The sequence below is a fragment of the Aspergillus tanneri genome, assembly GCF_003426965.1.
Source record: "Aspergillus tanneri strain NIH1004 chromosome Unknown AapTan_14_pilon_pilon_pilon, whole genome shotgun sequence".
NCBI classification, from domain to species: Eukaryota; Fungi; Ascomycota; class Eurotiomycetes; order Eurotiales; family Aspergillaceae; genus Aspergillus; species Aspergillus tanneri.
The window spans coordinates 23585-37173 of NW_022984641.1; the positions used below are offsets into that span (position 1 = coordinate 23585).

The 13589-nt window shown below is 45.8% G+C and overlaps 3 protein-coding genes across 3 annotated transcripts; all 3 read left to right on the forward strand.

Moving 5' to 3' along the window:
• Positions 1-255: 255 nt before the first annotated feature.
• On the forward strand, positions 256-1211 carry ATNIH1004_002064 (uncharacterized protein; the record flags this gene model as incomplete). Its single annotated transcript, XM_033566759.1, has 2 exons — positions 256-612; positions 663-1211. The coding sequence occupies 2 exons, from the start codon at positions 256-258 to the stop codon at positions 1209-1211; spliced, it is 906 nt and encodes a 301-aa protein (XP_033420625.1).
• Positions 1212-4079: 2868 nt separating this feature from the next.
• On the forward strand, positions 4080-5208 carry ATNIH1004_002065 (uncharacterized protein; the record flags this gene model as incomplete). The annotated part of the gene is made up of 3 exons (XM_033566760.1): positions 4080-4134; positions 4194-4522; positions 4789-5208. The coding sequence occupies 3 exons, from the start codon at positions 4080-4082 to the stop codon at positions 5206-5208; spliced, it is 804 nt and encodes a 267-aa protein (XP_033420626.1).
• A 4977-nt stretch (positions 5209-10185) lies between these two features.
• ATNIH1004_002066 (uncharacterized protein) lies at positions 10186-10583 on the forward strand (the record flags this gene model as incomplete). Its single annotated transcript, XM_033566761.1, has 2 exons — positions 10186-10299; positions 10425-10583. The coding sequence occupies 2 exons, from the start codon at positions 10186-10188 to the stop codon at positions 10581-10583; spliced, it is 273 nt and encodes a 90-aa protein (XP_033420627.1).
• Positions 10584-13589: the final 3006 nt, after the last annotated feature.

The window sequence follows — 13589 nt, forward strand, 5'->3', positions numbered from 1 at the left end:
TTCCACATGGACATACCATGCGGTGTGATTCAGATGGATACTAATTTATCATGGATCTTTGTGCTAATAATAATATGCAGTGTGGATGAACTCAGCGCCTGCTTCAGATATCGCGTCTGTTTGGCAACCCGTGGGACGGCTTGTCGCGTCGAGTGATCCCGGACTAGTGTCCCCAGTCATCGCCTCCTTGCAATCGACAAAACTCTCCGGTAGGCAGTCAGAGGATGATATCCAGATAAAACAGGGACATCTGCCATGTCTTCCATCTATCGGGGCTTGGTGGACATGTTTTTTCTCTTTCTTGCCTTTTGGCCTCGGGCCAGCTCAAAAAGCTTCAGGGATGCCTTTATCCCCCTCGCTTCACACCACCTACATCACCGACACCTCGCTAAGGACATGGTGGTGGCATCTACACCGCGCCTGGGGATCCGCCAGCCCACACTCGCGCTGACGATATCTGCAATTACTGCTCCATGCCCCATCCACGCACCAGAAACCTACTCTCTGCCAAGTCCGGTCGCGAACAACTCCGTCTCGGCGCGTCGCAATTATCTGGGTATCTGCGACGTCACCAACGTCGCACACCGTGCAATATCACCACTGGCGGCGAGGGTATTTTCTCCATATCTTAGACAAAACATTCACCTAATTACCTGCCACAGAACCAGGCGCACAGCTGCGACAAATTACCATCTGTACGCCGCTCCAGCTCGTGGTGTTTTCGCGGATCTCTGGGGCGACCTACTCAGACCCTACCAATCATTCTTGAACTGGTACGCGTTAACGGGTCCTTCGCCAATACCCCAACTCACCATCGGGGGGCTTTTCGCCGGTGGCTATCAGCACGGTCGGGATCTTCGCGCAATCACGGCGACAAGCTGGGCGATCCCATCGTCGCTGAACCATCACACGGACAAAATCTGGCTACGCACCAGTTCCTCACCATTAACGCGGAAGGCTCCGCGGGTGGAGTCCTTCGTGGGATCTGGCCCACCATAAAGGTTCTATCGCTACATCCAGCAGGCCTCTGGTATCATTTTGGTCGATCGTGGGTTTTCCCTGTGCTGCGCGGAGTTCACTGCTGTCAACGATCAATCGTCCCGGAATGGAAGGGGCATCTGTCTGTGACGCAGATCGCTGCGGAATCACGTCTCGCTGTGCTCTTTGATGCCAATACATCAAGCTGGATGTCACCTTTGCTTCGCCGATAACTTTTCAGGCGTCTTTGTAATGGATACGAGCTGCCCTGTCGGTTGGACGGCTCTGGATGCGCAACAATGGACGATGCGTGCGGTCTTCCCGTGCCGGTGACTGGGAATGCGGTTACCTGGTGGCGATATAATGCCAACGCGACAGATATATCCAGCTTGTAGAGGGCTGTTCATCGGTGAGATAGTGCGGAAGCTGGAGGGTAGTTTGGCGGCGGATTGTGAACTGGTGTATAACCCATACTTTTTGTTCGCGATGGGATGTGGGTCCTATTTTGGTGCGTTGAAGATGCAAACGCCGTGTGGCCTGGTATGGCGTCAAATATCGCTATAGAAGTTTGGTATGTTTCGATTATACCTCACTTTTTCTTCCGGGTACTGACTTTCCACGAAGGAACATCGACATCCCGGGACGTTCGAGGAGTCTTATATACATAGCGGTGCAAGACTATATGGAGACAATGGACTGGATTCCTTTATCTAGACTGCTTGATATCCTGAGAGGGTTGTTCATACCGGAGGATATTATCTCCATGTAAAAGCATGAACAGCCCGCTATATAAATACTACTTATTTGAAATAAAAATCAATCCCGCGCAGCAACAGTAAACCCATCTGAACAGCACTGTGGGTAATTCCATGACAGCAGACAGCATGAGGCAAGGCGGTGAGCATATAGCTGCCATTCAGGTCTGGCGGCAGCTCGGGTCTTTCGACATCCCTGCCCCTCGAGAGCCGTCTGGCTGCGTGAACCACTGGAGCAGATGCGCTGGTCAGATCCGGAGTTCAGGTAGGGGGTTTATACATCTTGTTTGGCGGTGATCGAGCGCAGGTCGATACAAAGGGAAACAGAAGTGTTACGATATAGGGCGGCTTCATGATGGGTATGGTGGTTATGCGGTGGGGGCGTATTGTCCGAGTCATCTCGCCTTGTTTATATATTAGATGGGTTCTAGAAGTCATCTGCGGGTGTCATCTGAGTTGGTTTTATTCGCGGGTGGTAGTTTCGTTCATCTGATCATGCATCATTCAATCAGTTGTTTGGTACTGGTTGTCAATGGTTAGTTATAGAGACTAAGCTTATTTATTTTTATTTTATTGGACTTAGCTAGTCTGATAAAGCTAAAACATTAGTTCAGCTATTATCATTTAATCTAATTAAACCTACAAATTCACAAGACCAAACCACTGACTAATTATGCAGGTCAAGTACAGGGCTATATGTTGGTCTTCAGCATTTGAACTGCATAACCCAATCTACTACAACTTGGCTATTACTCTAGCAATACCCTGAGCCTTCTGTGGTTTTTTATTCTTATTTTTTGTTATTATTATTTTCTCACTCCGTAGACAGAATTTCACATGGTTGCCTTACGGTTCTCGTGCTCCGCCCAGGGTCCCGAACAGGTTTAGTATCATGAATAATGAAAAAGATATATCGGTTGAGCATCCATCCCTTGCCAGACAGAATGGGCAAATTTAAAATTCCTATGACTTGTAATGTTGAATACATATTACTTAATGGATTCCAAATGATTTGGATCTAATCGTTTATTTTAATATTTTAGAAAATAATTTTGGGTCGTCTTATCCTAGTTCCTTAGACTATGCAATACAATATGGACCCCCAGGCTTCCCAAGGATCTGTTCTTTGACACACCCCTGAACACAACACCCACAAGACCACATCTTTGGGATTAATAAAAAGGTTACGGAGCGATCACAGTTCTACTAGGACTAGTCCTATTCACTCTCACTGCAGTGGTTACAAACGTCCAACCTTCCAACCATCAATGCCTACGGGGACTTCGGGAAGAAAAAGCGCGAGCAGTATTTCTTTCAGACGCGAAAAACCTCCTTCAGGAGGGAGCAAAAAGGTATGGTACATGCTAGTTATTGCTATTACTACGGGGGCTGACTAATGATATGCAGTTCAACGGCCCGTTCCGTATCATCACCACTCTTGGATCTCGAGTTATACTTCGAGTCTTGGACTTTATGGGTGAAGGGTGTCGGATCTTGACCATCTCAGCTTGTTCGCGATGTGAGTGAGATGAATATAGGCGCGTTGTCCATGCTCATTATGATAGGAGTATTTTGTTAATATTCCGGGATGGATGGAATAGGGCCATCAATGGTCAAAGTCATATACTCATTGACGTGGTTAAGACGAAGTTGAATCAGAGTAGTCGTATGTTCAACATTCACACCTACCTGGGTTTTCACCAAAATTAACAGATTGCCGGATTATGCGACAATATATCCGGGAAATTCTTGAAAAGACGTGGACAAGGGCATAGTATGCCTAACCATATACCTCGATTTTTATTCTATTAATATTGTCCCAGCTGGCACCCCATAGACTTCCCCAGGACATGTCCATTTCATCGCCCGCATATCATCATGTATCTTCGTCGGACCTGAGCTATCTCACCAGCAGAATGGCAAGACATTATCGTCAACTTCTTTACCCTCATTCTTCTACAGCGTGCGCGCTCGCCACTGGCCCTTTCCCTTCGTCCTGTCATCCCACTGGGTAGTACCAGAATGCCATGACACGGTACCAGTCCGTCGAGCCATGACATCCTCACCCTGTCTTGGAGAGCCGAGCAGCGATGAAACAAGCCCGCAAATGCCGAGAAATTGCAGTTTGAAAGTTCGACGATAGTATCGAATGGATGGAGGAGCCAGAGGTCGGTCTTTCGACGTAGCTGCCAGTTGGGTATGGCAATGTTGTGCATTGCATACTACGACGAGCTTATTAAAACGAACTATCTTGGATATATGTATGCATTCAGGTCCAGACCCTACGAGAGGAAATTATGAATGCGGTCGAGGGAGAGTGGATGGACGACAGCGGGATTGTTCAAGATGAAGCTACTTGATAGTGTCATCAAGGAGACTCAGCTGAAACCTGGTGCTCTAGGTGATTCTTTCCCTCTTTCCCTATGTCTATTGAAATGTGTGACGGCTAATTATCTAAAGTGAACCTTGAGCGCAAAACTATTAATAAGGTCACTCTCTCCCGAACGGTATGGTTCTTCCCTGCGGCACCAGCGTCACCAGTGGAATGTACCACCTGGTCGAACAGAGACGTATCCCTCTCCTGGGAAGGTACGATGGATATAGATTTTTTGAAATGCGAGAGCAGGGGCAGCGATACGGCAGTTCTATCGTCAACTAGTCCCAAACATGTCGCGTTTGGGATCGGACGGTCGTGTTGTCGCAAATTCCTCGCAGCCAACTTGGGCTCGATTGTGGTGGCTAAGATCTTACTTGATTATGATATTCGACTGGAGGAGGGTATCTACGTGGTTCATTATGGTTTGAGATGTTGACGTCCATCGGCGAGGTGTGGAGGTTAGAGGCGTTGAATGATGAAGTACGATCTGGAAGGATGAAAAAATAATAATAAACCAAAAAAAATTCTATTCTAGTACAGCTCTCTAGCTCATCCCTAAAGTATTAGCACATAGATGCGACAGAATCTATATTATAAGGCCCTGATGGCGAATGCCTACATCTGATCCATTGTCGGTAAACACTACCTATGCGGTAGTACTGATAGCACCAAACCCAGAAATACCCCAGGGCTCGCAGCACACAAAACCAAAAGAGACCGGCACGCAACAGCGGCCAAAACAACCAACTTGCTCTTGACCGGGTTATTCCGTTGATAATCAACCATCTGCAACCGCACGTCCAGTCGTCAGCGACTTTTATTTTCTCCGCACCCAGCGTAGTACAAAATCAGCCAGAGCAATCGAGTACGAAAAATTGTTGCATGGTGACGGGGTCCGGCGGGAATATGACCATGGATGCTACTACGAAAGGAAGAGTTGAGGATACCTGCCATTTATGGACGACGGCGGAGGTTTTTGCCGATCTAACGGATGAGTTAGTTAATTGGTTCCTGTGTGTCTATAAAAAGGATTTGGGTGATTCTTACCAAGAGTACAACGTTGAGAAGGAAGCCACCAGGGCGTTTGCGATGTTGTGACAACGCCGGGAAATTTATATCATCACCATGGTTAGTCGAGGGAGCTCCATGAAGTACATGACTAGACCATTGGCTACGGCGCAGGCGCGAAGTGAGTACTGATACCAATGGGTCCATTTAAAATTCGGCAGAGCTGAGGCGCTGGACCATGTAGCCAGACGTAGGGCCTCGAAGATGATTCCACCGATTTGGACTGCAGTGTGTTAGATGTAGAACATGCGTCTGATCTCCATAGAAGGGGGGAGGGGTCGTACTGAGAGAAACCCGAAAACATCGAACTTCTCTCACCAAAGGAAGCGATCACAACACCCACAACAATTAAAAGACGTTTGCCGAGGGGTGCTGATTGGGCGGTGCAATGCCGAATGCCATGTTGCTAGAAAGTGGCGACAGCATTGGTAGCCTGAGGGACTTAGCTTCTGTTTTGTTACTTTTTATTTACTTCGTGGCGTGACCTTGAGCATCTGAATGAATGATACACTCCAGATAGAGGTGGCAGGTTGCCTAAATCGACTCAAACTGAACATGAGACCAATTGGTACAATTGCTTTCCTACTCGGTATACACACATCAGCAATGGATGTGACCTGCCAACTATACTACCTACATGTATTAGTGGTGTCATGAGGATCTTGTGTCGCGATCCAGCGTGGAAGTGAAATGGGCAGAACACCAAGGTCATTCCGTTGCGAAAAGCCATGTGCCCCATGTTGTCAAGAACAGCGCTGGACGGTCAGTTGCTTAATCAAGTAACATTAGAGCGGACTCACGGAAATCTAAACATGAAGTTAGTTCTTGGTTCAATACATGGGATTAAGTATGTAGACCGTTCTCTCACCGAATTTGGCACTCGCAAGAACCCATTTATTAAACTGGATGACGCTCGAACTCAGCCCAATCCACAATCTAGTGACCTTAGTTCGGTATACCGATTCTAGCTTCGCTGATCGGGCGAGGTGCCAAACGCACGCACACATGATGTAGAACGCGGGATGAAGCACATTGCTGAGGGCATTGGCAGCGGTTCCGCTCTCGAATCATCCTGCGACGAACCCATGGTGGTCGGATCTGACGATTGTCGATAGAGGGGGCAGAATAGATGGCGAAGGATGCAAGGCAGCTCATCGCGGATAAAAGATGACACGGCATTTTGCAACCCAGGCTGATCGGCAAGGTACGTCAGCCGGGATCGGTGGTGCCCGCTAAGGCTTGTTCCCGATCTTCAAAATGGCCGGGATTGGAGTACGTCACCACGTCTTAACTCGTGCAGTTTAGCGCCCAGTCCCTGAATTCATTCCAGGGTCGAAAGCCCCATCTCCCTTTTCGCCTGCGACATCCTCTTTTAAAGTTGATACTAGACCCACGCGAAACGCAGTGGTTGGTCTGGCTTACTCGATGTGTTTGATAGGTGCACGGCAAGTGAAAGTGAATAGAAAACAAGGTGGCTATCTTAGGGCATTTTGTGACCAGTGGTCTTCACCCTATGGATTCATCAAGAAACCACGAGAATTTCCACTGAGACATCCTAAATAATTCCCAACATCATAGATCTTACCCAGTGCTCTATCCGTGTAGATTAAAAATAGGCATAGACTTCATTAGCCTCAATGTTAATGCCAGGAATATTTCTCATTGTTTTGTCTCAATGCCTTATCACCTACAAGCCGTTTGTTGGCTTTCCGTCCCATTCTTAGTGCAAAACTCGAGCGAGCATCTCTCCGTGGTCATGGGTAGTTATATGCTTTTGGTGCACCATACACTGTGTTTTAAGTTAATAAGCTGCAATTTATTTAAATTGGACATTCTAAGTTGTACGCCGGCGGCGTCTAAATCCTTCTTTAAGTAAAAATCACTGATATATATATATACCAGAACACATGTCGGCTAACATAGAATAGTTATAACTATATGTGAAATAATGAACGCCTATTACAGTTAATTAATTATCTTTGGTCTGGGAATGGGCCTTTACGTCTAGTAACTAATGGAAATAGGATCTGGTAATAGAGATAGACGAACTCTGTGATTGTGCATGGGATATTGCTGCAGTAAATAGTTAATATTAATCGGGTGATGTTTATATAATTACTGTTTATATTAATAGGATATGCTTTTAACCTAGTAAGATAGTTAGCCTTATAGGGATATATACTAAAATTATTTTACTTAGGTTATATAAAGCCTTTGTAAATATATACAGTTTGGGAGGTAACTAGGGTGTGCAGCTAAGAGCAACAAAAAACAGGCTTGCAAGAAAAATAAAAGATATGCCTTATACTATACTGTATGTATATTAATATGTTATAGTAAATATATCTACTAATATGCTGATTATTTTACCTTGGCATTTGCAGTCAGGGTGATAATAATATAAACGTATCAGTGACTTTCGCTCCTCTTTTTTCAGGCTGGCGGCTGCTTAAATCTCGTTTTAATCTTGTAAGCTTGTTTTTAAGCTACTAAGTTTACAGTACATGTTTACTTACATACAATTATATTTATAAACGGGTATAGTAGTATTAATGCCCAGCTAATATAAACGTGCACAATGGCGGCATTGGATGGGGATATTTACTAAAGTCCGAACCCGACAATCGGCGTGCAAAGCCGGTATATTAGAAATGAACTCAAAGTAAAAAAAATACTTTTTGCGCATAACATAGTTACGTCGGCCGCACATGGCTCCTGCTAGCCGGATATCTGGTCTTTCAAGGGACCTTTACCTTTGCACGATTCTGCTGTGGTTGGGGAAATGGCGACCCATAGCCACACCGGCTCCTGAGGTAGTGAACGTTCTTCCTCTGGTATTTTGTAGGACTTGTCAGAGCAGGCTGTTTATGGAAACTACGCAGGAGGAGGGGCCTAATGGAACAGATAATGCACGGCAACAACTAAGTCTAACTGGCGGGTGAGATAGATGATACAGCGTACGAGCTCGGAAAGCACTACATCTGCACCCAGCACTTTTAAGCGTGAGAACAAATTGGGTAGGGTTAAATGTATCCAGCCAAAGGCTGAACTGATTTTCAGAGCTTATCCTTTATGCTAATAATGCGCAATTTTCTGTACTGGTTGTACCTAAGATGATTATTTTAAAACCATTGAGTTTTGGTACGCTTTACTGGAGGAGCTCGTGTATTCACGTCTCTTTCCAATCCAAATTTATCCGTACCAGTGCTATTTGGTAGCCTACAACTTCCTGCGCATTCTTTTATAATGGTATTACTGAGGATTGTTCATCCCAACGTTCTATGGGTTACCGGAAGGACCCTGCAAGGCAGCAGGATCTCGATCTACCATCAGGTAGTTCGACTAACTGAGAAGTCCCACAGGCAATCCACAATCTGGGCGTGCTTCATGGTGATCCAATGCCCGGGAAATATGATCTGGGACGAAAAGTAGTCGGGTGACGTTTATTTATTTGAGCGGGCAACGCTGCAAAGCCGAATACCACTAGAGGAAATTTCACCTAATCAAAAGCATGAGGAAGTCTGCCTGCCTCTGGGGAAGAGTCAAGCTCGCTTGGCAACATGAGACATGGTTTTGATGATGTGTTGAAGAATAGCCTATAAGTCTATGACTCATTTGGTTGTGTGTTGATGATAAAGAATCTCGTGCTTCCCTCTGGGAGCACTGCCTGCAAATGAACAGACGGTGCACGCAGAAAAATAAAGGCGAAGACAAGCAAGAAAGTCAGCGCGTTGATCAACGTCGAAAAAGCGATATCTTGAAGAAAATGCCTTTTTCTGTTTTGCTGGAGGCAATGTCACTTCCTTCCTGCATGGCGCTATAGAAGGTTGAAATCGTTTTTCCCGCCAACCAATCTGGCTTTTTCTGGGAAATTGAGCTATTTATAAGATTATCAAATAGGGAGAAAAGGCACCCTTGTGGACGTTGGTTCCGAACCATGGCCAGTATCAGCAGATTGTGTTGCGAGTTTTCCTTATCAACGGGCATTTCAACATTCTTAGTAGCCTCATCGGTCGCCAGATTGCTGGTCAATGCTTCCGACACCCACCTCTGGATCTGACAATGTTCCGATAAGGTGAGACATCTCGGAAACATACACGCTTTGGCAGGTTTGGAACCTGGCGTCGTCGTTGCCCTAACCCACCTAGAGTTATGCAGCTCTTCTTTGTCTCGAGAGTTGCCACTCTCATAAGGGCCAGATGGTAATTTCTCTGTTGAAGAAATGGTATTCCGGACCGATTCCTTCCCTGGGCCTTGGCTACGCGCACAACGTTATCAATCGCCGAATCCCCTATCAGTTGAACCAGGGGTGTGGCATCTAGTTGAGACGTTGGATATATATCTAGTTGAATATATACGCTCCTTAGCGGGAGCCGTGCGTGTGGCTGGTATCTTCTCCTGCTCTATTCCCCGGTACCCTGGTGCCGTGAACCCCATCGAAGGTTTTCACAACATTATGATTTACAGTATATTCAGCCCGGCATTGTGCATACACCAGGATTGGATGGTTTTTCACCTGACCCCTGGCCTCCAGCGATATACAGGCTATTACACCACACAGCTTCTAACACACTCTGCTTAAACTTTCAAGGATAGGGGAATTAATGTTACCTATAACGCGCATGCCATTGGTCATACCATGTTCGACAAACTACTTCGCGGCTCGCGGAATAACAGGATCGCTGACGGTAATAAAGTACCAGCATTCCAGGTGCGCCTGTCCCTTCCAGCGTTAATTAATAAGACCCCAACGAGTCTCTGCGTTGCAATGAATGTTTTTGCTTTCGGAGCGGTGGAATATCTTATACTTGATTTTCTTGCGTCTGGTCAGTTCAGGTAAAGCATCGCGCCACCACCGTGCCACCTCTTTTGCTCGTGCTCTTTCTGGTATTTTGAAACAATGACATCCACTTTTCACGCACCGTTCTTCCGGTTCAAGCTTTCACGGTTACACCATATAATCGTCCTCTTCTAGGTCGCGGGTTGGAAATCGTTGGTCTTTCCCCCATGGGCAGAGCCAGTGAGAGTACATATTTTCGTGTCACCATCCTTCAGATCGATAGTTCCTTCAGTACCACCGGACGCAGCATGCATGCAGCCGAAAACCATAACAATATTCCTGTTTGTTAAGGCTGAATATCAAGCTTGTTTATGTCGCTGGCGGGGAACCTCATGTCCTGGTCGTTTCCGTCGTGAGATTTGGTACTAGCAGAATTGGTACTGTATGTGCTACGGGCGCGCATTAGAACATTACACCACCGCAGGTTTGCGTTCTTGACGGATATGGGTTGATTCTGATTTTTGTTCTTCACGCGGATAACGACATTGCGCTTCAGCCACGATCTCAGGGATTTTCCCGTTACCCTGGAGTGGAAGCTCTCCCGGAACCATCTGGCAAAATTTAAATAGAACAAAGTAAATGGGTTGTTATACACCAATACAAATTATGGAATATATAGTATGTCGCTTTGCTTGGGGTTCCAAAAGCATAAAAATGGTCCTTGTTCCTCTTTATCCCCTGTGATGGGGGACTCCAAGCGACTAGGGTGAAATACTACCCCGTTGCAGGAACTGTTCTTGGCATTGCGGACCTAACCTACTGGGAATCTAATTATCGCAACAACCCGACTAGTGTTACACAAGCATTCTTTCACCTCACGTTCTACCGTGAGGAGGTGAGCACGCAGCGGCATTCATACTGATCGTCAATATGCGGCTGGCTGACCTTGTTTAATTCGGAGAATGGGATGACGTTCGAATGTAGTTACAACAATACTTTTCAGAAAAAGCCACCGTTGCATCGCCCTTGGAAAATTTTTTTTTTTTTTTTTTTTTTAAAAACAAAAAAGAACTCTTCAAAACTACAATTGACTACTGCCAAAGTATCTTGGCTCGGCCGAATCTGAGACCAAAAACAAATCGCCCGTTTCCTCCAGTAATGCCGACAGGAATGGAGTAAATTCGTTGCCCGGTAGGCTGGTTTAATCGGACGAGGCTGCCCGGCATATAGTTACTGCTAACAACGAACTTACTGATCAAATTTATTAAAGGTTTGGCTTGAGCCAAACCCTCGTACTAAACAACTCCATGACATAGACGGACAATGTACGGTAATATTTTCGCTCATTCTAGATTTCAAGGGGTGTCTCTCGGGATGTCTACCCAGTACCGTTAATATTGGCTGATGATTCATGGACTCGTGAAGGGTTGAAGCGATGAAAGCGGAAACAACATGGTGTGATAAATTCAGGCGATATTGTCATTTCCCGGAGTACATGTCAGCCAGACACCTGGCATTCCCTGAAGAGCGTTGCCTGTTGCCGCGATGGGAGTAAGTCGTCCCGTAATCCAACCAACCACGAAATTCGATCCATTACACTACAGAGCTATAGATGGCTAGTTCCACTACATTGTGCGTCAGATATCTCGAAGGGACGTATCCAAGATGCAACGTGAGAAGATATAGGACTGTTGCATGGCCTTTACAAACGGAGAAACGAAACCAAAATCAACTCTATTCGACCTTCGAGAATACTGCAAAGCATGGAGAGAGGAAGGAAGAGGATCGAGATAAGCAATAGGGTGAATATCATACTACCGCTCCATCGTTCCCCACGACAAACATAGTAGATGAGACATATAATAACGAACAAACAAACTACGGCATGGCAAACCAAATGCTGCACCAAACCGTCACTGCGCCGGTTGCCACAGGACTAACTGGTGTGAAGAACTTCGTACACCATTTGCCATGCTAGCGTGAAAAAGCTGAAATCATGAATAGCAATTTACCACCAGGTTACTGGGATGGAATTCAGGTGGGACTACCACCTAGCTATCAACATGACGCATACACAAAAGGAAAGATATTTTACAGTAAGTGCAGAAATAATGAAAGACATTCTAATATGAACCGAATTGGCATTATGGCTAATACAGGGAGCTTTGCAATGTGAATAGTTATTATTGTCACGATATTCTCGTCTTCGATGTTACCATCTACCTAGTACTAATGCAGCTATTAATTGGCTGATTCTGCATGGGAGGGTACTGTGTGCAAGATCCATGGCTTACCAAATGAAATACCCAACCGAATAGGCACAGTAGTTGGGGTAAGAAACCGCTTGCGATTACAGTTCCCACATTTTGGCTATTAAAGAGAGCTTTGTGGTTTTAGATGGTCTATGTCATATTCTAGTTTTCGATGTACTGCGTCACACCTTAGTATGAATGCAGCTATGAATTAGTTGACTTTACAACTATATACTCAGCCGAGACCTTTTTAGCAGATGCTTTTTAGCGTCAGGTGCCGTGATGCATCTGCTCTATCTGCTGCATAACGCCAGTGATGATGTCAAGGCAAACTTACGCTACAAAATAAGTTAAACCTTCTTTGTTGGGTAGGTAGCCGATTACGATCGTCTTAATGTCAGGAATATAGGCCTTCGTGGTATCTTGTGAATTATCTTATACTTGAAGGGGCTTGATTTGCTTCTGATACTATAAGAACACACAAGGATAAGTGTACATGCGAACGGAAGCGATCTACATAAGACTTACCCATGGTATTGCTAACTTCAAGGGAATATTGGCCGCTTTGGGAGCGGAGGCTTTAGCAATAAGTTTAACTCTTGACGCACATCCCGGCACCCGCGATTGATCCAGCGTCCTGAGTTGTGGGGTGTCGGTGTCCTCACATAGGCGATAGCAACCGGTGGGTACTCCTCGATTTAATCTGATCTTCTTTGCGGGGAAAGCCCTCGTGCATTAAACGCAGGCTTACTTTCTACGAAAAGAAACTGCCATGGAGAGCAGGTGTCAGGATTATCATGCATGGCGTCACCTCTTGAATAAATGAGGTGGGCTTCCATGGTACCCCAGTGGCACTACAAACTCTCATCGAATCGTACTCCACTTTCTGTCTCCTTGCATGATGCCAACAGTTCCATTGCACTATGGCTCCTCTGTCAGAATATTGTCGAACTTATAATATAGCTGGTCAGCCTTTGCTCGGTAATTGTTTGCTGGAGCATTCACAGTTTGACAATAATATAAATGGTCTACGGTGCCCTTTATACATTCTTTAAATCTCGCTGCGGTAGCTGGTATTGCTCGGTATTACCCAGAACCCGGGCTACCATCCAAAATGTACGCACAAGATGGCACGATCAGGGTGTGAACAATAATGGCGAGAGCATCCTGATCGCGAGGGCAGATGCAGCCGTATGTAGCACCTTCCATTACTACCCAGCACTGGGGCTTGCCTTTAACATGTTAAAATCACAGCGGAAAATTTCACGAGGCGGGCGACAAAGAGAAGGAAATCCCTCCCCGTGATCTTAATGACACAGAGATCAAAGCAATGACAGATTCACCGTGAATTTCTGCGGCCGCGACTCGGAACCTACTGA